At 49.3% G+C, this 16,524-nt stretch overlaps 1 protein-coding gene across 13 annotated transcripts in view; it reads right to left on the bottom strand.

Moving 5' to 3' along the window:
* Positions 1-578: 578 nt before the first annotated feature.
* Positions 579-16,524, bottom strand: part of ILF3 (interleukin enhancer binding factor 3) — a 40,233-nt gene continuing 24,287 nt past the window's right edge. For 5 of the 13 annotated variants that reach the window (XM_084784147.1, XM_084784140.1, XM_084784148.1 and 2 more), the window contains 16 exons: positions 14,870-15,017; positions 13,540-13,631; positions 13,054-13,149; positions 12,388-12,499; positions 11,864-11,961; positions 11,198-11,309; positions 11,002-11,112; positions 8,871-9,070; positions 8,381-8,548; positions 6,835-6,972; positions 6,509-6,685; positions 6,259-6,415; positions 6,094-6,147; positions 2,619-2,984; positions 1,901-2,029; positions 579-1,277 (listed from right to left, as the gene is read on the bottom strand). In XM_084784147.1, the coding sequence (XP_084640273.1) occupies positions 1,141-1,277; positions 1,901-2,029; positions 2,619-2,984; positions 6,094-6,147; positions 6,259-6,415; positions 6,509-6,685; positions 6,835-6,972; positions 8,381-8,548; positions 8,871-9,070; positions 11,002-11,112; positions 11,198-11,309; positions 11,864-11,961; positions 12,388-12,499; positions 13,054-13,149; positions 13,540-13,631; positions 14,870-15,017 (2,295 nt within the window). In that variant the 3' untranslated portion in view covers positions 579-1,140. Of the gene's footprint in view, positions 1,278-1,900; positions 2,030-2,618; positions 2,985-4,281; positions 5,663-6,093; positions 6,148-6,258; positions 6,416-6,508; positions 6,686-6,834; positions 6,973-8,380; positions 8,549-8,870; positions 9,071-11,001; positions 11,113-11,197; positions 11,310-11,863; positions 11,962-12,387; positions 12,500-13,053; positions 13,150-13,539; positions 13,632-14,869; positions 15,018-16,524 lie in introns of those variants that run through there. The other 8 variants (XM_084784150.1, XM_084784146.1, XM_084784151.1 and 5 more) reach the window with 8 other exon arrangements.

Genomic DNA, 16,524 nt, shown 5'->3' with positions numbered 1-16,524 from the left:
CTCCCAGCAGTGGTAGGAGTCTGGGTATCCTCTAGACCCTCTGCAGGCAGGGTCACAGGTGAGAAGGCCTTCCCTGGCGTGCCATGAGCAGCACGCAACGTATCCCAAGGCACTCTCCAGGCAACAGTGGCTTCTAGTAGCACCCCTCCCCAAAGCGTAGACCTTCACCAGCAGGGCAAAAGCCCTCTGACCATGATAACCACAGTCCTTTGGGAACTCAGGAGGTCCCAGCCCCAAATCTCACATTTTACACACCTCCAGACAGGACCATATCCAGCCAGCCCTCCTGTGTGGTTTTCCAACTGAGTTACACGGTCTCCTCTGCCATAATGTGAGATTACACTTAAAACCACATCAAACCTGGATGGGTAACTCCAAACACTCGGGAAGCTGAGGCAGGAGAAGTGCTGCAAGTTTGAGATCAGCTGGAGCCACAACAGGTCAGCAAGTACTTGGAGCTCAGATGCCATACAAAAAGAGAAGGCCTATAGCTGGACTGTCTAGTAACTGGGGTCTTCTGTGACCTGCTCCCCACCCCACTGCTTGGCTGGGGATCAGACACCCAGGCCTGAGACAGGCACTGTTTTGTTTTTCTTTTATTTATCTACATTCAGTGGAATTCAAATGTACTGCCTGAATGATCCAGACATACAAAAAAAAAAACCAAAAAAACAAAACAAAACAAAAACAAAAAACATTCTTTCCCACTGTTTTTCAAAATAAAATTTTCACTTATAAAACTGAAACACTAAAGCATTAAAATAAAGAAAGCTCATTTAACTCACTTCACAAAAAGCATTAACAGATGACATATCCCTTCTGCAACTGTTTAAGGAGACCCGATGGAACTCACACCGGTCATAAACAGACAGAGGGATACCGCACGGCAAAAACTCGGAACACTACTCAGACAAGGTGTAATGGTAACTAACAAACCACTGAAGACACGGAGTCCCAAACACAGCTAAATAGGGGTCACGGCACGGGTCCCAGGGACCACCACACCTCACAGCGTGGCAACGTCAGCAACGTGGACGGGTGGACACTGTGCCAGTGGACATGGCAACCGGTGATGTGCAGACTCAATCTCCCAAGACAAGTTGGAGGCAGAGGTGCAGAAGGTTAGAGCAGCCTGGGTCTTTATCTGTACTGGTAGTTCATGCTGTGCTCTGTGTTCCGACTGTAGCCACCCTGTGAGGACTGGTAGGAGCTGGCAGGGCCGCTGTAGCTCTGGCTGGACCCAGGGGAGCTGTAGTTCGACTGTGATGAGTAGCCTCCTGCAAGATGAAAGTGGCTTAGACGACAGAGGCCTGGACAACAGTTACACAGAACCGTAACCCAGGGTGGCAGCTCCTGCTTTGTCATACAGGCCCAACACTCACTGCTACCCCAAGAGGTGGGACAACTTTGCCTCTAGGGGCTAATGACAAGTGTTGACTTACTGACCCGAGAGGAAGCCCCACAGCTCAGTTGACTCCCCTCTGACACAGATGGCTCTTTAAAGTTGGTGCCAACATTTAGGAGTTGGGTAACTATGAGCCAGGTGGTGGTGGTGCACACCTTTAGTCCCAGCACTCGGGAGGCAGAGGCAGGCAGATCTCTGTAAGTTCAAGACTAGCCTGGTCTACAGAACTAATTCTAAGACAGCCAAGCCTACACAAACCCTGTGTGTGTGTGTATGTGTGTGTGTGTGCGTGAGGGGGGTGGAGGACAGCAACTTGAGGTCTCTGACTTCTGATGAGTGAGCAGTAGCTGTGGGCCAGAGCCCAGGCTTCCTGGGCTCCAAGGGAAGCCACCAGCAGCTGCCAGTATAGCCTCACTCATGGTGCATTCCTGTCAAGTTCTGTGACTTTAAAAGCTCCCACCCCATCCCACACTGGCCCTTGCTGTTGGGGCCCACCTTGTTTGCCTTGGTATGAAGAGCTGCCCCCAGAACCTCCGCCGTAACCCCCATGTGAGCCTGTGTTGTAGGATGACCCACTGGAGCCATAGCTGTTCCCTCCACTTCGGCCTCCACTACCACTGTAGTCTGAGGGAAAGAAATTAGTGTGATTAGGGCCTGAACCAAGGATAACTGAGATAAGCAAGGGGCCTTGGTGGCAAGACCTGTCAAGTCACCCTGCCCTTGGTCAGGCTTATCACTTACTCTCAAGTCCACCTGTCTTACCTTCCCACCTATCTCTTCTCCCCTAAGACACAATGCCTTTACCTCACCTCAGCCCACAGCTTATTTAGTCCCCAATCCTTCTCATGGCTGCTGTTCTGTCACAAGGACAAATTTATATCCACTTAACCCAACTGGGCAACAGTGTACATATAATGTCTTGAGGCCTGTGCATGAGCCTGGCTCATGGCGGACTAGATAGAACAGAGCCCTTGAGTCCTAGGAGCCAGCCTTGCAATTTCCACTCTGGTACCCAGGCACAAGCTGGAGGGCAGAGGCCTTAGCCAGAGATGGAGACCAGGAAGGGACTTATGGCCCAAGGTGATGCTTCTAGGTTTCTCCCTACACTCACCCTCCCAGAGCCAAGACTATCTGGCAGTACCTCACAGTTCCTGGCTAGATCTAGGCTTATGGCCATCCCCAACCAGGCAGTGGACACTGGAGGCCAACTCACTGAATTTGCTGTCGTAGCTGTAGTCAGAGCCCCCACCACCACCAGGGGAACTGTAGGAGTTGGAGTAGGAGGAGTAGCTGCCCTGCCCATGGCCGTAGCCTTTCTGCTTGCCCTGTGGGGTGCCGTAGCTGCTGTACTGGCTCTGGTTGTAGGGTTGCTGCTGGCCCTGGTGGGACTGGTAGCCCGAGCTGTAGGAGGGTTTCTGCTGGCCCCCGTGCAACGGCTTCTTCCCAGCATGTTTCGGAGGCACTGGTGAGTTGTAGCTGTCTCCTTGGTAGTAGGAGCTGTAGCTGGCCGAGCCACCACCTCCCCCGCTGCCTCCACCACCGGCATTCCCAGAATGCCCTCCATTGCTGTAGAACTGACCTAAACAGGGAAGCAGCAGATTAGATGGACGGTCCCAGGGTGAGGGCTGGGAGGGGAGGAAGGGAGCAGTCGTGGGCCCTGAAGGCTGGCCCGCAGCCTACTGCTCAGAGCAGCGAGGAACAGATTGGAGCACGAGGCTCTGCTGGTTGAGGCAGCCTGGCTTAAGCCAGCCCAGCCTTCAGCTCCACTCACCCTCAGCTGATGACAAGGGGTCTTTGCCAAGCAGCAGCACGACAGCAGCTTTGCAGATGTCAACATTACAATGAGATGGGCTCCGAGCGTGGATGACATTCAGGACTAGCTGACGGCTACCCAGATGTCCCCAACGGTGACAGGAAAAGCAAAGCACCCAGAAGCAGTGAGCCACCCCCTTTCCCCTCCGTGCAGGAAATAAGCTCAATAGGCACAAGCCTTAGGACCCCATGAGGATTCCTTGCTATAACCACTATGGTTCTTCAAAGACAAAGTGCTCTTAAGACAGCGATTTTAGGCTCAATCATTTGCCCAGCCTCCTTCCTGAGTGTGAAAAACAAGACTGAGGACAGAGTGGGTCCCTAGCCTCATGAGAAGGCAGCACAGGCTGAGGCTGAGATAAAATATCTGGATGGGGCCTCCGTGGCAGGTCTGATGAGCTAGTACTCCATAGTAGTGGCTACAGTCTCAGGCCCCCACTCCTGACCACTGGGTGTGTCAACATGCTCCCTATTGGAGACCTGGATGGAGTGACATGGGAAGGGCTGGGCTGGGCCAAGGCATCACTTCTGCCCTATTAAAGAAGGGAGTTCCCACTACCAGGAACTCCAGAACATTTCCCAGTGCTCAACAGGGGCCCTGGAGTTCTCAAGAGCAGGTTAGCCCAGTGAAACCCATCAAGCCTAAGACAGGTAGATGGGATACTCCCCAAGTTAGAAACTAAGGGCAGAGCCACACCTCCCCTCCACCCACTGGCAGATGCACACCTCACCCTCATTCTGATGCTCTCCCCAGCACAAGTACCAGGAGAGGCAATGCCCCTGTGCAAGCCTTTTTAGGACAGGTCTCTCCCACCCCCCATCACAAAGCCACAACACTGCAGAGGAGGAAGTGTTCCACAATGCAAGAAAGCAAACAACACATGGAGGCTCAGTGAGGATGCTGGGAAGCCCAGGACTCTAGAGATCATGCCCTACCACCCCACCCCACCCCACCCCAGCACCTCCTCTAGGCCCCTGCCCTGGCTTCCCCAGGCTCCTATGCTGAGCGATTGAGCTGCCTGCCTGAAGCCGGGCATGAATGAAGACGCCAGGACGGAGGCTCATTACTTTAACATGTATTCATTTTAAAAAATAATAATAATAGTAATAAGGAAGGGTAGGTTTTCAACGTCATTCAGAACTGTTTCCTGGTATAAAAAGACATAATTTGCAAACGTAACTTTCTAAAAAATAAAAATAAAATACATCATGCAAAGTCTTAGAAAGTTTCACTGACTTTTCAAACCTCGGGGAACAAATCACACGGTAACCATTTTGAGCACTTTTTGCCTGAATAAACGTCAAATCTTGCAAGTCAAGGCAGGGGCAGATCTGCAGTGCAGACTGAAGAGCAGAAGCCTAACTACAGCATCACAAGGCTCCCCACCCAAAAGAAGGAGTCTTGTGCTTCCAACATGGGAACAAATTCCTAGGCACCTAGAGCCATGCCCGGCAGTGTAGACCCTTGGTGGGGCCAAAGCCGGCTCTTTGCTTGTGTGTGTGTGTGTTGGGGGGGGGGGTAGGGGTTGGAATCTGTCTCTTTATGTGATAGAGGGCATGTGTTAGGATCTTCCAGCTCTGTTTTAAAGCCCCATTATGAAAAAGAAACCAAACCCAAACCCAGGAGCCCACGCACTGATGCTCCGATCAGGACTTGCAAAACTTCACGTTATTCTCTCCTTTCAAGCCTGTCTTGTTTCTCACACAGGTAACGGAAGCACAGTTTTGATGCCTTTGCAAGTTCACTCTCTTAACTAAAGCAGCCACAGAACCCTGCCACCCCAAGGACCCAGCAGAGCATTTACGAAAGGTGGGAGAGGCCCTGCTCTACGCAGCACACAAGGCCTGGCCATCCCAGAGGTTTACATGCTCGTTAAAAAAGAAAGAGAAGTCAGCTGCTCTAGACTCAGATGTGCTGAAACAGTTTTCATCACTGCCAAAGGCATCAACCAGATGTGAAAATTGTGAAAAGGTTAAAAACGCATACAAAACCTGCTGTAAATTAAGACAAAGGTAGATGAAAACGCGCCATTATCTGTCTCTTTAAGTAAAAGAGTGCTTTCCATAAAAAGCAAAGATAGGCTTTTGCCTTGATGCTGAACAACGCTGGCTCTAGAATTCTGTGCAAGGCCGCACACATACACACACAAAAATCTCTGAGAAAAGTGTTTTTCCACTTAGTGTGAACTTCGAAATGACCAAGTTCAAAGGCAAATTCATGATAGAAACTGCCATTGTCTTAAGTCTGCAGGCTAACAGTTTCAGACAGGCTGCGGTGGAAAGCCACGGTTGAGAACCCCAGTGAAGCACAGGGACACAGCACGGACACTTTGGGTTTTGGAGTTGGAGGAAATTGGAGTAAAAAGTTGATTTTGTGTCAATACTTTTAGACGCTCTATGAAGCCCCAAAATCATGATAGCCGTAGCAGTCTGTGAAAAAGTCACCTACAAAAGGGGGAGACAGAGCAGAGAGAAGAAATTAGAATTCTTTTGAAAAAGGGCACAGAGCGCCACATTTGAAATTCAGGTTTTAGATTTCTCTGCTCATGTGACCCCCCAATGAAGGCTCCTTCTCAAGACAAGAGCAGTGCACGGGCAGGAAGGCGCATTCTCAAAGACTGGTGCTTAAAGCAGAGAAATTTAAAAAGCCGACTTCAAAGCAACTTGGGTGGTACACGAGGGTGTATTAGCATTAAAATTGTCAAGGACATACTTTGGGGACAGGGGCTTGATGGCCAGCTAACCTAATCACCGCAAAAAGGTGCGGCCGGTGGCCCGGAACCTCAGAGATGCTGAGGCCAGCACCCTACCCTAACTCAGACCCAGACTATACTGCCGCAGCGTCCCAAGTGCAGACAGAGAGAGTGCACACTTACTGTAGCCTGCTGTGGCCGAATTGCTGCCATACCCATAGCTTCCATACCCAGCACCTGCAAGAGAGCAGACAAGTTACAGGATAGAGATTCATCCGTCCTGTGCCCTGAGAGGCACACAGTCATCCCTGGTGTATGCCAGTGGGTGACTCGGAAAGGAACCCTCACCAGCATTCATGTAGCCTCCTCCATGGTTGGCACCACCAAATCCTCGCCCCCGGCCTCGTCCCCGAATGTTGCCTCCTCGGCCCCGGCCTCGAAGGTTGGGAGGAGGGGGCACTTCATTATGCATGGGGCCTCCCATGCCAAAGCCAGGGTTGTGTGGCTGAAAAGAGAGTGCACAGAGGTGAGGTTCACTCCACCCTCAGAGCTACCACATTCCTATCCAATGCCAGAAGAGTCAAAGGTCAATCCTCACCTTGGCAGCAAATTTGGGTCCACCTCGGACAGGAACAGGGGTTCTTTTCTTCTTGTTAGCTTCAAGAGCAAGGGGGGTATCAGGGAAAAGCTTTTCTAAAGCAGCAAGAGCAGCATACGCCTTTGCCACCTTTTTGTTTGAGCCAGCACCTTGAAATTTCTGTCCATCCACCTCAACCTGTGGAAACAGTATGAGGGCTAAGCTAAGCCAGAACCCCCTCCAGAGTGAGGGCCTAGCTCAAAGCCTTTTTGCAGAGGCCCAGACCTCCCCCTGAGCACTTCTTTCCCAGGAAGCTCACAGTTGCCTCTAGCCACCTCTTTACTCACCTCCATAACAAATCGCTTGTCGTGGCTGCCCCCTGTCTCAGAAATGAGCTCATATTTGAGGCCACGCCTCTTCTCATTAAGCTCCATAACTGGGTTCTTGCCGTGCTTAGTCAATATCGGCCCCTGCTGTTTGACGCCCTCAGGGAAAGCACACAGAAAACCCACTAAATTAGATTTGGGCACTCCACCACCCAGAAGCAAAACAGCTGCTGAGACAAGCCCTCCACTTGAACTCCTAACTGGATCTAAACCTGCCTGTTGTGTGTATATGGCAGCTAACAGTTCACAATCACCTCCACCCATGCCATTCTGGTTCCCTGCGTCCCTTGCTATAAGATCTGGCAGATGAACCAATCTATTGACACTGCAAAACACTACTATATAGTAAGTTCACACACTAGACTAGCAAGACAGCTCAGTGGGTAAAGCTGCATACCACCACGCCTGATGATCCAAATTCAATCTCTGGAACCCACACAGTAGAAAACAGACTTTTAGAAGTTATGACCAGCTGGGCGTGGTAGTGCATGCCTTTAATCCCAGCACTTATGAGGCAGAGGCAGGCAACTCGCTGTGAGTTCGAGGCCAGCCTGGTCTACAAAGTGAGTCCAAGACAGCCAAGGCAACACAGAGAAACCCTGTCTCAAAAAACTTAAAGAAAACAAAACAACAACAAAAAACAAACCCAAAACAAAAAAGAAGTTATGACCACTATGGCTAGAGAGATGGCTCAGAGGTTAAGGGCACTGACTGCTCCTCCAGAGGTCCTGAGTTCAATTCCCAGCAACCACATGGTGGATCACAACCATCTGATCTGATGCCCTCTTCTGGCCTGCAGGTGTACATGCAGGTAAACCACTGTATACATAATAATAAATTAATTAATAAAAAAAAGTTATGACCACTAAACGTGCTATGGGTGCTTAGGTCCTCATGTATTTTAATGAATATAAAAAAATAGAAGTAGCCTGGCATAGTGGTGCACACCTTTAATCCCAGCACTTGGGAGGCAGAGGCAAGCGGTTCACCATGAGTTCGAGGCCAGCATGGTCAACAAAGAGAGTCCATGACAGCCAGGTTACACAGAGAAACCTTGTCTCCCAAAAAAAAAAAAAAAGCCACAGGGTTGGCTTATTATATTAAAAAGAGAAAAAAAGGGTTCAGGGGCTAGAGAGATGGCTCAGTGGTTAAAAGCACTGACTATTCTCTCAGGGGACCCATAGTCAGTTTCCAGCACCCAGATGGTGGCTCACCACCTTTTGTAAATCTAGTTCAAAGTGAGGGCACTGCACACATGTGTTGCACAGACAAAAAATACACACACATAAAAAGATAAAATGATGGGGGGAAAAGTTTAAGCCTGAGAACCATGTACCTCAGTTATGAAACAAAAAACTGTAAAACAATCTCAGAATGTGTGAAGTGATTTCAGGATTTCATAATGGTCACAGGTTAGACATGTCTGGCTCTGTTCTGCATGTGAAAACTAGTGACTACCTGCTCTCTCCTGGCAACAGGTTATTCCTAGCACCCACCACAGGCTCACCTCAGTAGTACCATCTGAGGGAAAGACAGAACTGGGGTTGGAGACAGCTTCCACCACAGGAGGTGGAGCCACTACTGCTGGCTTCCCATCAGACTCCTCAGCAGAGTCCTCGCCCTTGCTGGAGTCTCTGCCTTCGGCACCTGTTGGCAAACCCATGTCCTGTAACACCTGTGAAAAGATAGACCCAGGGCTCAGGTGAGGAAGACGTACAGGGAACCACCCGCACAGGTCCTTCCTTCTCCATACGCAGAGCATCCTACATAACTTGCAGCATAATCCCAGCTACTTCCAAAGGTTTTTTCCCCTTTCAGTTCCTCAGATTATCTCTGAAAGTATGACAGGTGTGACTTGTCCAACGATCAAAAACCTAACTCTTTTTTTTTTTTTAAACAAGTTTACACCCTTTCTGAGATGCATGCTGTCAGCCTGCAAAGATCGAGGCCAACGTGGGCAACGCATTCTCTGGTAGGAAAGGAGTGCCTGCACTTACCTTTACAGCCACATGCAGCTTGGCAGTCTTTTTAGATGGCCCCGAGGCCTCGAAGGTACTGCCATCTACCTCCACAGCCATGGTGAAGATGGGAGCATGAACAGGGCCTGTCTGGGAGATTAGCTTGTACTGCAGCCCTGGCTTCAACTGGTTCAGCCTCATCAGGGCATTCATAGCTTGGGGAGGTTCGGCCTTCTCCTCTAAGAAAAGAACAAGGCAACAAGCCAAGATAAAACTGCAGTACCTAGAAAAGGCGAAGCCTGGAGACTGCTACAGACCTCTGCACGTGGCCAGTCCTGAGCCTCTCCTGCAGCCAGCGGAGACACAACTCATCATGAAACCATCTCTCTGCATCTGTGCCAGTCACTAGTTTGGGGGGAAGAGGAGTACTGAAAAAGGCTCCCTCCCACTCTCTATCTCAGTCATAGCAGTTCTCTCACCTTAGTTTCATGGGTGCTGGATTTACAGATGAGGTGGCCAGACCCAGATATTAATTTTTTTACAATACTTAAATATCAAGGGCAGCCTGGTTTACACAGCCAAACCAAGGACAACTAGAGCCACATAACAGAGAACATGTCTCCAAAAATGAGTGAATGGATGAATGGGCTGGCAAGATGCCTAAGAGGCCAAAGAACCTAGTGCTATGAACGGCTGCGAGTTCAGATACTGAGAATTCACAGGGAGCCAAATGGGACATCCCATCTGTGACCTCTGCACTCCCATGGCTAGACAGGAGATAGAATCCCCAGGAAGAATATGGGGCAGTTAGCCTGGCCTACTCAGCAGTGAGCAACAATTGATACCTTGTTTAAAACAGGGTGGAAGGGCTGGAGAGATGGCTCAGTGATTAAGAGCACTAACTGCTCTTCCAGAGGACCCAGGTTAAATTCCCAGCAGCCACATGGCAGCTACAACTGCCTGTAACTCCTGTTCCAGGGGATCTGACACCCTCACACAGACATAAATGTAGTCAAACTCCAATGTATATAAAAAATTAATTTTAAAAGAAGGTGGAGGTCAAAGATAGACACCCAAGGGTGTCCTCTAACCTTCATAAGAACACCATGACACATGCAAAATCACGCCCACACAATTTTTTTTAATATACGCAAATTTAAAAATAAACTTTCGCCCGGCGGTGGTGGCGCACGCCTTTAAATCCTGCCCTCAGGCGGCAGAGGCAGGCAGATCGCTGTGAATTTGAGGCTAGCCTGGTCTACAAAGGAAGTCCAGGACAGCCAAGGTTAACACTGAGAAACCCTGTCTCGAAAAACCAAAACCAAACAAACAAAAAAGCCAACAACAACAATAGTAAATAAAATAAAAATAAATAAACTTTCCTCAACACTCCGGAGGCAGAAGCAGGTGGATCACTGTGAGTTCAAGGCCAGCCTGGTCTATATAAAGTGAGTCTAGGACAGCCAAGGCTACACAGAGAAACCCTGTCTCAAAACAACAACAGAACTAAATAAAACTAACAAATAAACAAAAAATTAAAAATAAACGTTCGGGGCTGGAGAGATGGCTCAGCAGTTAAGAGCACTGTCTGTTCTTCCAAGAGTCCCGAGTTCAATTCCCAACAACCACATAGTGGCTCACAACCATTTATAATGAGATCTGGTGTCCTCCTCTGATGTGCAAGTGTATAAAGAGGCAGAACACTGTGTATGTAATAAATAAATATTTAAAAATAAATAAATAAATAAATAAACTTTTGCTGGGTGTGAAGGCACACGCCTTTAATCCCAGCAGTTGGGAGGCAGAGGCAGGTGGATCACTATGAGTTCGAGGCCAGCCTGGTCTACACAGTGAGTCTAGGATAGCCAAGGCTAAACAAGAGAAACTGTCTCAAAAAACCAAAAAAATAAATAAAATAAACTTTTAAAGCTGGGTGTGGTAGTGCACACCTTTAATCCCAGCACTCAGGAGGCAGGTGGATCAGCGGATAGCTGTGAGTTCGAGACCAGCCTAGTCTACAGAGAGAAAGCCAGGACACACAGGACTGCACAGAAAACCCCAGCCTTGAAAAAACAGAAACAAAACAAAACAGCACACTCATCACTTCCAGTTGCACAGTAACTGGGCACACAGATGCGGAGTGGCACCAGCAACCAGGACACATGTGTACCTTTTTTCTGGATCTTCTTTTTCTTTTTGCTAGGAGACTTCTCCTCTCCATCTTCTTCCATGGGGCGTTTCATGGGTGTGATGGCATAGGTGGTGCTGGGGGGGATTTGAACTGAAAGGAGACCAAGTGGAAGCCGCTGAGACATGCAAAGAGCACTCTGGAGAGAGTCCTGTCATTAATGCCCGCGTGTCCTTACCAGTGTAGTCCACTGGGTTCTCGTTCTTTGGTTTCTTGGGCATTTTGGAAGGCAGGGGGTCCATCCCCAGGACTTTATGGAGTTGACCAAAGGCAGCGAGCCGCAGAGCATGCTAGAAAAGGGGAAGAGGAGTCTGACTCGGCTGCCTCATGCCACAGTGACCATATGTGTGCTCACTAATGTCTTCTGAGATGGGGCAGGAGCTGAGGGGCTGCTAATACTCTCCCTTAGGTCAGCAAGGGGTCCCCTGACAGCCAGGCCAGGGCCTGACAGCTCTGGCCTAGCCTTGCTGTGGGGGAAGGCCAGCCTGTGACCACCCCCCTCAAGTTGAGTACAGGAGACCCCAACCTGGGGGCTGGTTGCCACATGGAGCCAGGTGGTAGACCCACAGGGGAAGAACCCCACTGCAAAGCTGTTGCCTACTGCCCTTGATGTGCCAACATGGCAGGCGAGCAGGGTGGGAGGCAGACAATAGTCACATGTGGCGCCAGAACAAAGAAGAAGCCCAGATTGGAGCACCCTGTATCAGAGACACCATGCCTTTGCCTTGGCCCCCAACCTGAGCCTATGATCCAGGGGCTGCCCTTCAAAAGCCCAGTAATGGAACTGGGAGCCAGTGAGTGCAGACTGGGTAAGGGCTCATGTTGGCAATGGCGACGACTATACCTGCGCACTCTGTGTGATATCTTCCCGTTGCTGTCTGTCTAGATGCCCAATAGCATCAGTGGCTTCTTTTTCACAAGGGTCATAAATGCCAGAACCATCTGAAGGCAGGAAACAAGGAAGATATGCAGAGGATTATCCCTTGTCATCTCATAAGAGTTGCTGGCTGAGGGAACCAGGTGTGTTACCCCCCGCAACCCATCCACACCCAGCTCTGGAAAACACACCGAGCTCGGTGACCCACTTGGCATCCAGCCCTTGACAGAAATAAATCATGTGTCTCAGAGCAAGAAAGTCATGTGGGAGTGGGTTACCACCGGCCCCGGGTCCGCCCTCTGATTCATGGATGCGGACCCGGCACAGGGCTGGATATGATGGTGCAAGAGGGTAGTCACGTGCTTTGGCCCTAGCAGGGAGACATGGAACTGCTGTAACCCTAACCCAGTCAGTGGACCAGTGAGGCAGTGGCTATAAGGCTTTCATCCCTGTTCTTTTCCCTGTCCCTTGAAAAATCACAAGGCCCCAACCTGGCATTACGATGCCGGATGCCAGGCACTCCAACACTCTCCGCAGGGCTTCGCCAGCACCCATTGGCCTATTGGCAGTACCGATGGACTTCTCACAGAGCAGCTCCAAAGGCTAAAAAGCAAGAGGTACAATGAGCTTCTAGCTGCAGGAGATGACACCCCTGGCAGTCCTATTGCTGGGTGAGAAAAGTTAGGGACCCGGAGAATCAAAGTGAGCCAGCCAGTAAGGTGAAAGCCCAACACCAAACATTAGGCAGGGGCTGCTGGAATTTCACTGAGGCATGCAGGGGCCAAGAGGCAACACTGAGGTCCTAAGTGGGTAATTATGCTTAAATTATAACCACTCTCGAAAGGACGGTCTTAATAGTGGGCTGTTAAGAAACAGGCAGCTGGCAAAACAGGCCTCAGGCCCTTGTTAGCAAACTATTTAAGACCATCTGCACACCTATCCTTTATGATGAGTACAGCAGACAGCCCAGCCAGCTCCCACCTCCTCTCTGAACTATGCTCCCTCACAGAAGGTCCTAGTCTTGCTTTCACCCCAACCCAAGGTCTGATCGATCCCATGATCCATGGTCAACAGCCATGAAGCTACATGAAGGCCACACTCTGAGAGGGCCTTCCTCGGCAAACACTACCCTTACCCCTAGTCAAAAGGTGTCTTACCCATCCTCTGAGGGGACCCCAGGTGGGCACTCGGGTACACAAGTCCCTTAGGACACGGATGACAATAACACATGACTTCAGCCCATTGGCTCTGGCCTAGAGGAAGAAAGTGCAGGCTCTTCATACTTGGGGCACCACAGAGGACACCAGGCAAACATGACAACATGATTCTCAGGGTGCTACTTTGCCAAGGGTAAACAGTTGCAGAGTGCACAACCACCAAGTGTGTGGCCAGCATCGAGCTCCCTGCATATGTGGAAGCTGGTTACTCTTACTGCAAAGCAGCCCACTGCTCAGAATGAGCCTCCTCAGGGTTGTCAAGTCAAATTGATTTAGGTACGCTCCTTTAGCAGCTGCACACTGCAGGTGCTAACAAGACCGGCCAGGCTATAATCAATGTTATGGACTCTTCATGGTCAAAATTAGCCATGTTGTAAAACTTAGGCATTCTCTACTGAAATACAAAAAGAAGAACAAAATGCAAACCTGGAACCACTTGGCGTGTCGGAGGGACGCCAAGGCAGCAAGGCATTTCTGCCTGTCCAGAACGTCCGGGGGGTCGTTGACTGATAGCGTTTCTATTCATGGATGGAATAAGAAGACAAGGCACAGTTTGACCAAGGGGTTCTGTCAGGTGCAAAGGGGATGTGGCAGCTTCCTAAAGGGCAGTTGAGTCTCCCACAATCTTAATTTGTGTCCACCCTGGACAAGGGAAGGAGAGGCTAAAATGCCATCAGCTCTGCTCTGAGAGGAAGTCAGAAAAATCAGGAGGCCCTCTCCAAAATTTTAAACCACAGAAACAAAAAACAAAATCAAAAAGAAAAGTTACTCTAAAAGGAATAATTGATGGGGAAGGGAAAAGATAGGCTAACCCTATCTTCTAGTAGACCCATTCCCTTGCTTCCTCCCCATAATTAGCTAGGCTGGAATTTATAATAGGAAAAACAAAAAGGTAGGGGGAGCAGAAATGAACTCCCTCTCTGCGTCTCACAAACAGGCATCCACCTGTAGTACAGGGGACCACTTCCGCCCACCAGGCGGGACTGCCCTAGCCCCAGGCCTTGACAGAGAGAGTCCTGTTGGTCAAAGGTCCAGAGTCCCTAAGTGGATAAGCTAAGAGGGCTTTGCTCACTGGCATCAGATAGGTGTGCCTAAGGGAAATCAACAAGTCAGCCTCGACTGTGGTATAACTAGGCTGTCGTTTGGCTCTGCCAGCTATCAAGGATTTGGAAAAGGCCTGACTGCAGGCCCAGGAGGGACTGAGGGAGACCTCTGAATTGTGGATGAAGCATCAGCCTAGAATCTGAAGTGCAAAGACTAGACTGGAGAAGACAGCGCCAATGGTTTGAAACCTTATCCAAAACTCTGTTGCTGCTCCTGGACTCTCCAAAGCTCATAGAGTGCCACAGGCAGAGACCAAACCAACAGCCAGGCTGTGCCACAGAGCCAGCCGACCACTACTATGTGCCATTCAGACAGAAGTCATCTCGTTGCTAAGCACTGCAACACTGACAATTCCCGGGACACACTTTTTTTTTCAAGAGGGAAACAAGTTTAACAAGGTTTCAAGGTCATTCAAGGAGTGCAAGAAACAAAATGGTGCACTCCCTATATGCAAAGTGCTACTCACTTTTAGTGCCACTGTTGGGTCAAACTCCCAAGAACACAAGGCCAAGGGGAGACATGAATTTAGAGTAAAGGCAGTCAGAGCTACGCTGACACCCTCTAATCAAGCACTTTAAAACTGAATAGCACATTTGAGCGTGAGGGACCACCAAGTCTGAAATGTTCTGCTGGCATCTCTCAGCCTCCCTACCTCCAGCTAATACTTTCTCCATTTCTTCTCTGACAACAGGGGAGGTCAGATGGATGGTCAAGGACAAGGGGGGCTCTTTTGTGTTTTGTATCACAATAGCAGCATCATCCACAGACTGGAGTACTTCATATTTGTCTTCTGTTACAGTCTGGAGGAGGGAAAAAAAGGTAGCTTTCAAAACATTTTCTCTGCAAGGCAATCAACAAGTCTCACAAAGTCTGTCGTGTCTCAGACTATGAATGCTAAAAGGACCTCCACCTACTCTATCTCAACTTCCCTTGGCTGGCCAGGTCTTTGGGCCTCTAACCCTGTAAGTAGTCAAAGAAGTTATTTGCACCAGGAGTGCTAAGTGTAAAGGCAATCAGGCACAGTGGCTCATACCTGTAATACCAGCACTTAAGAGACTGGGGCAGAATGATGAGGTTTACAGCTGACAAGAGCCACAGAACAACACACTATCTCAAGGGAAGGGAGTGAAAGAACCTAGTGCAGCGGCACTAGTAGACCGAAGCCAGAGGATCACTTGAGCCCAGGAGGTTAGGGCCAGCCTGGACAGCATAGTGACACCAACAATAATGAATCTAAATTTAAAAGCAAACCAAAGAATACAATTCAAGCCTGAGCAATCAGGGTACATGCCAGAAATCCCAGCACTCAGAAGGGGCAAGGAGACAATACAAGTTTGAGGCCAACCTGGTCTACATAGTAAGTTCAAGGCAAGACACAGCTACACAGTAAAAATCAGAGTAAAAAATAAATAAATGCAACAGCTAGCCAGCCAGGGAGGTGCATGTCTATCATTCCAGCAATCAGGATGCTGAGTTCAAGACCGACTTGAGGTAACAACAGGAGAATCTACCTAAAACAAAACAAAAACATTTTCTTTCTCATTTTCCTTCTTGCCATGTGGATCTCCCCTCCTCAGGCTCAGTGCTAGCTCAAGACTAATTTTCAATAAGGACCTAACATGCCCACACTTAAGGCTGCAGAACGAAGAACATGCCACAGACACTGTATGGGAAGGCCAGCGCCCATGACTGACGGGGATCCTCAGCCTGAACAAGCTCAATGCTGGGAGAACAATCTGCAGACAACATGAAGAGAAGCACATGCACTGCTCCAGCCTGTAGCCTGGACATGGGAGCTGTGCCTCCTGCAGAGCACGTCTACAGGGTGCTCAACAGTCCAACCTGAACTTCTTTATAAGCTACTTTATGCTAACTGGAAAACATTGTTTCCTTAACTGTTTTTGTTAAAAGAAGTAAAGTGCATATACTGCAGAAAGGACATGTGCCCTGGAAATTGATGTGCAGATTTCTCAACCTCTGCATGGTTCGCCCTCTAGACCAGATAATTCTTGCTGAGGAAGCTGTTCTGTACCATACATGGTGTTCAAAGCATCCCTGGCAACCACTCACTAGGGGAAGGAGTCCTTACTTCCCCCTGTCTCCAGATGGCCAAAAGTCCTCAGGGAGAGTGGAGATGGCAGCTGTCAAGAAGCACTGATGACATAAGCACAGACTTTGTGTATCCATCCAAGTAGGCGAACTCACTAAGCACACTATACGCACATGTTGCAAAGCAGCCACATCCATTACTATCCCTGAAGAACAGTTCGTTCTTTCAAAGCATTCACCAATGCTGCGTGAGTAATA

This window comes from Acomys minous (assembly GCF_964271855.1).
Source record: "Acomys minous genome assembly, chromosome: 5".
In the NCBI taxonomy this organism is placed as follows: domain Eukaryota; kingdom Metazoa; phylum Chordata; class Mammalia; order Rodentia; family Muridae; genus Acomys; species Acomys minous.
The sequence above is the reverse complement of the archived record's forward strand: the minus strand, read 5'-3'. Positions and strand labels throughout refer to the sequence as shown.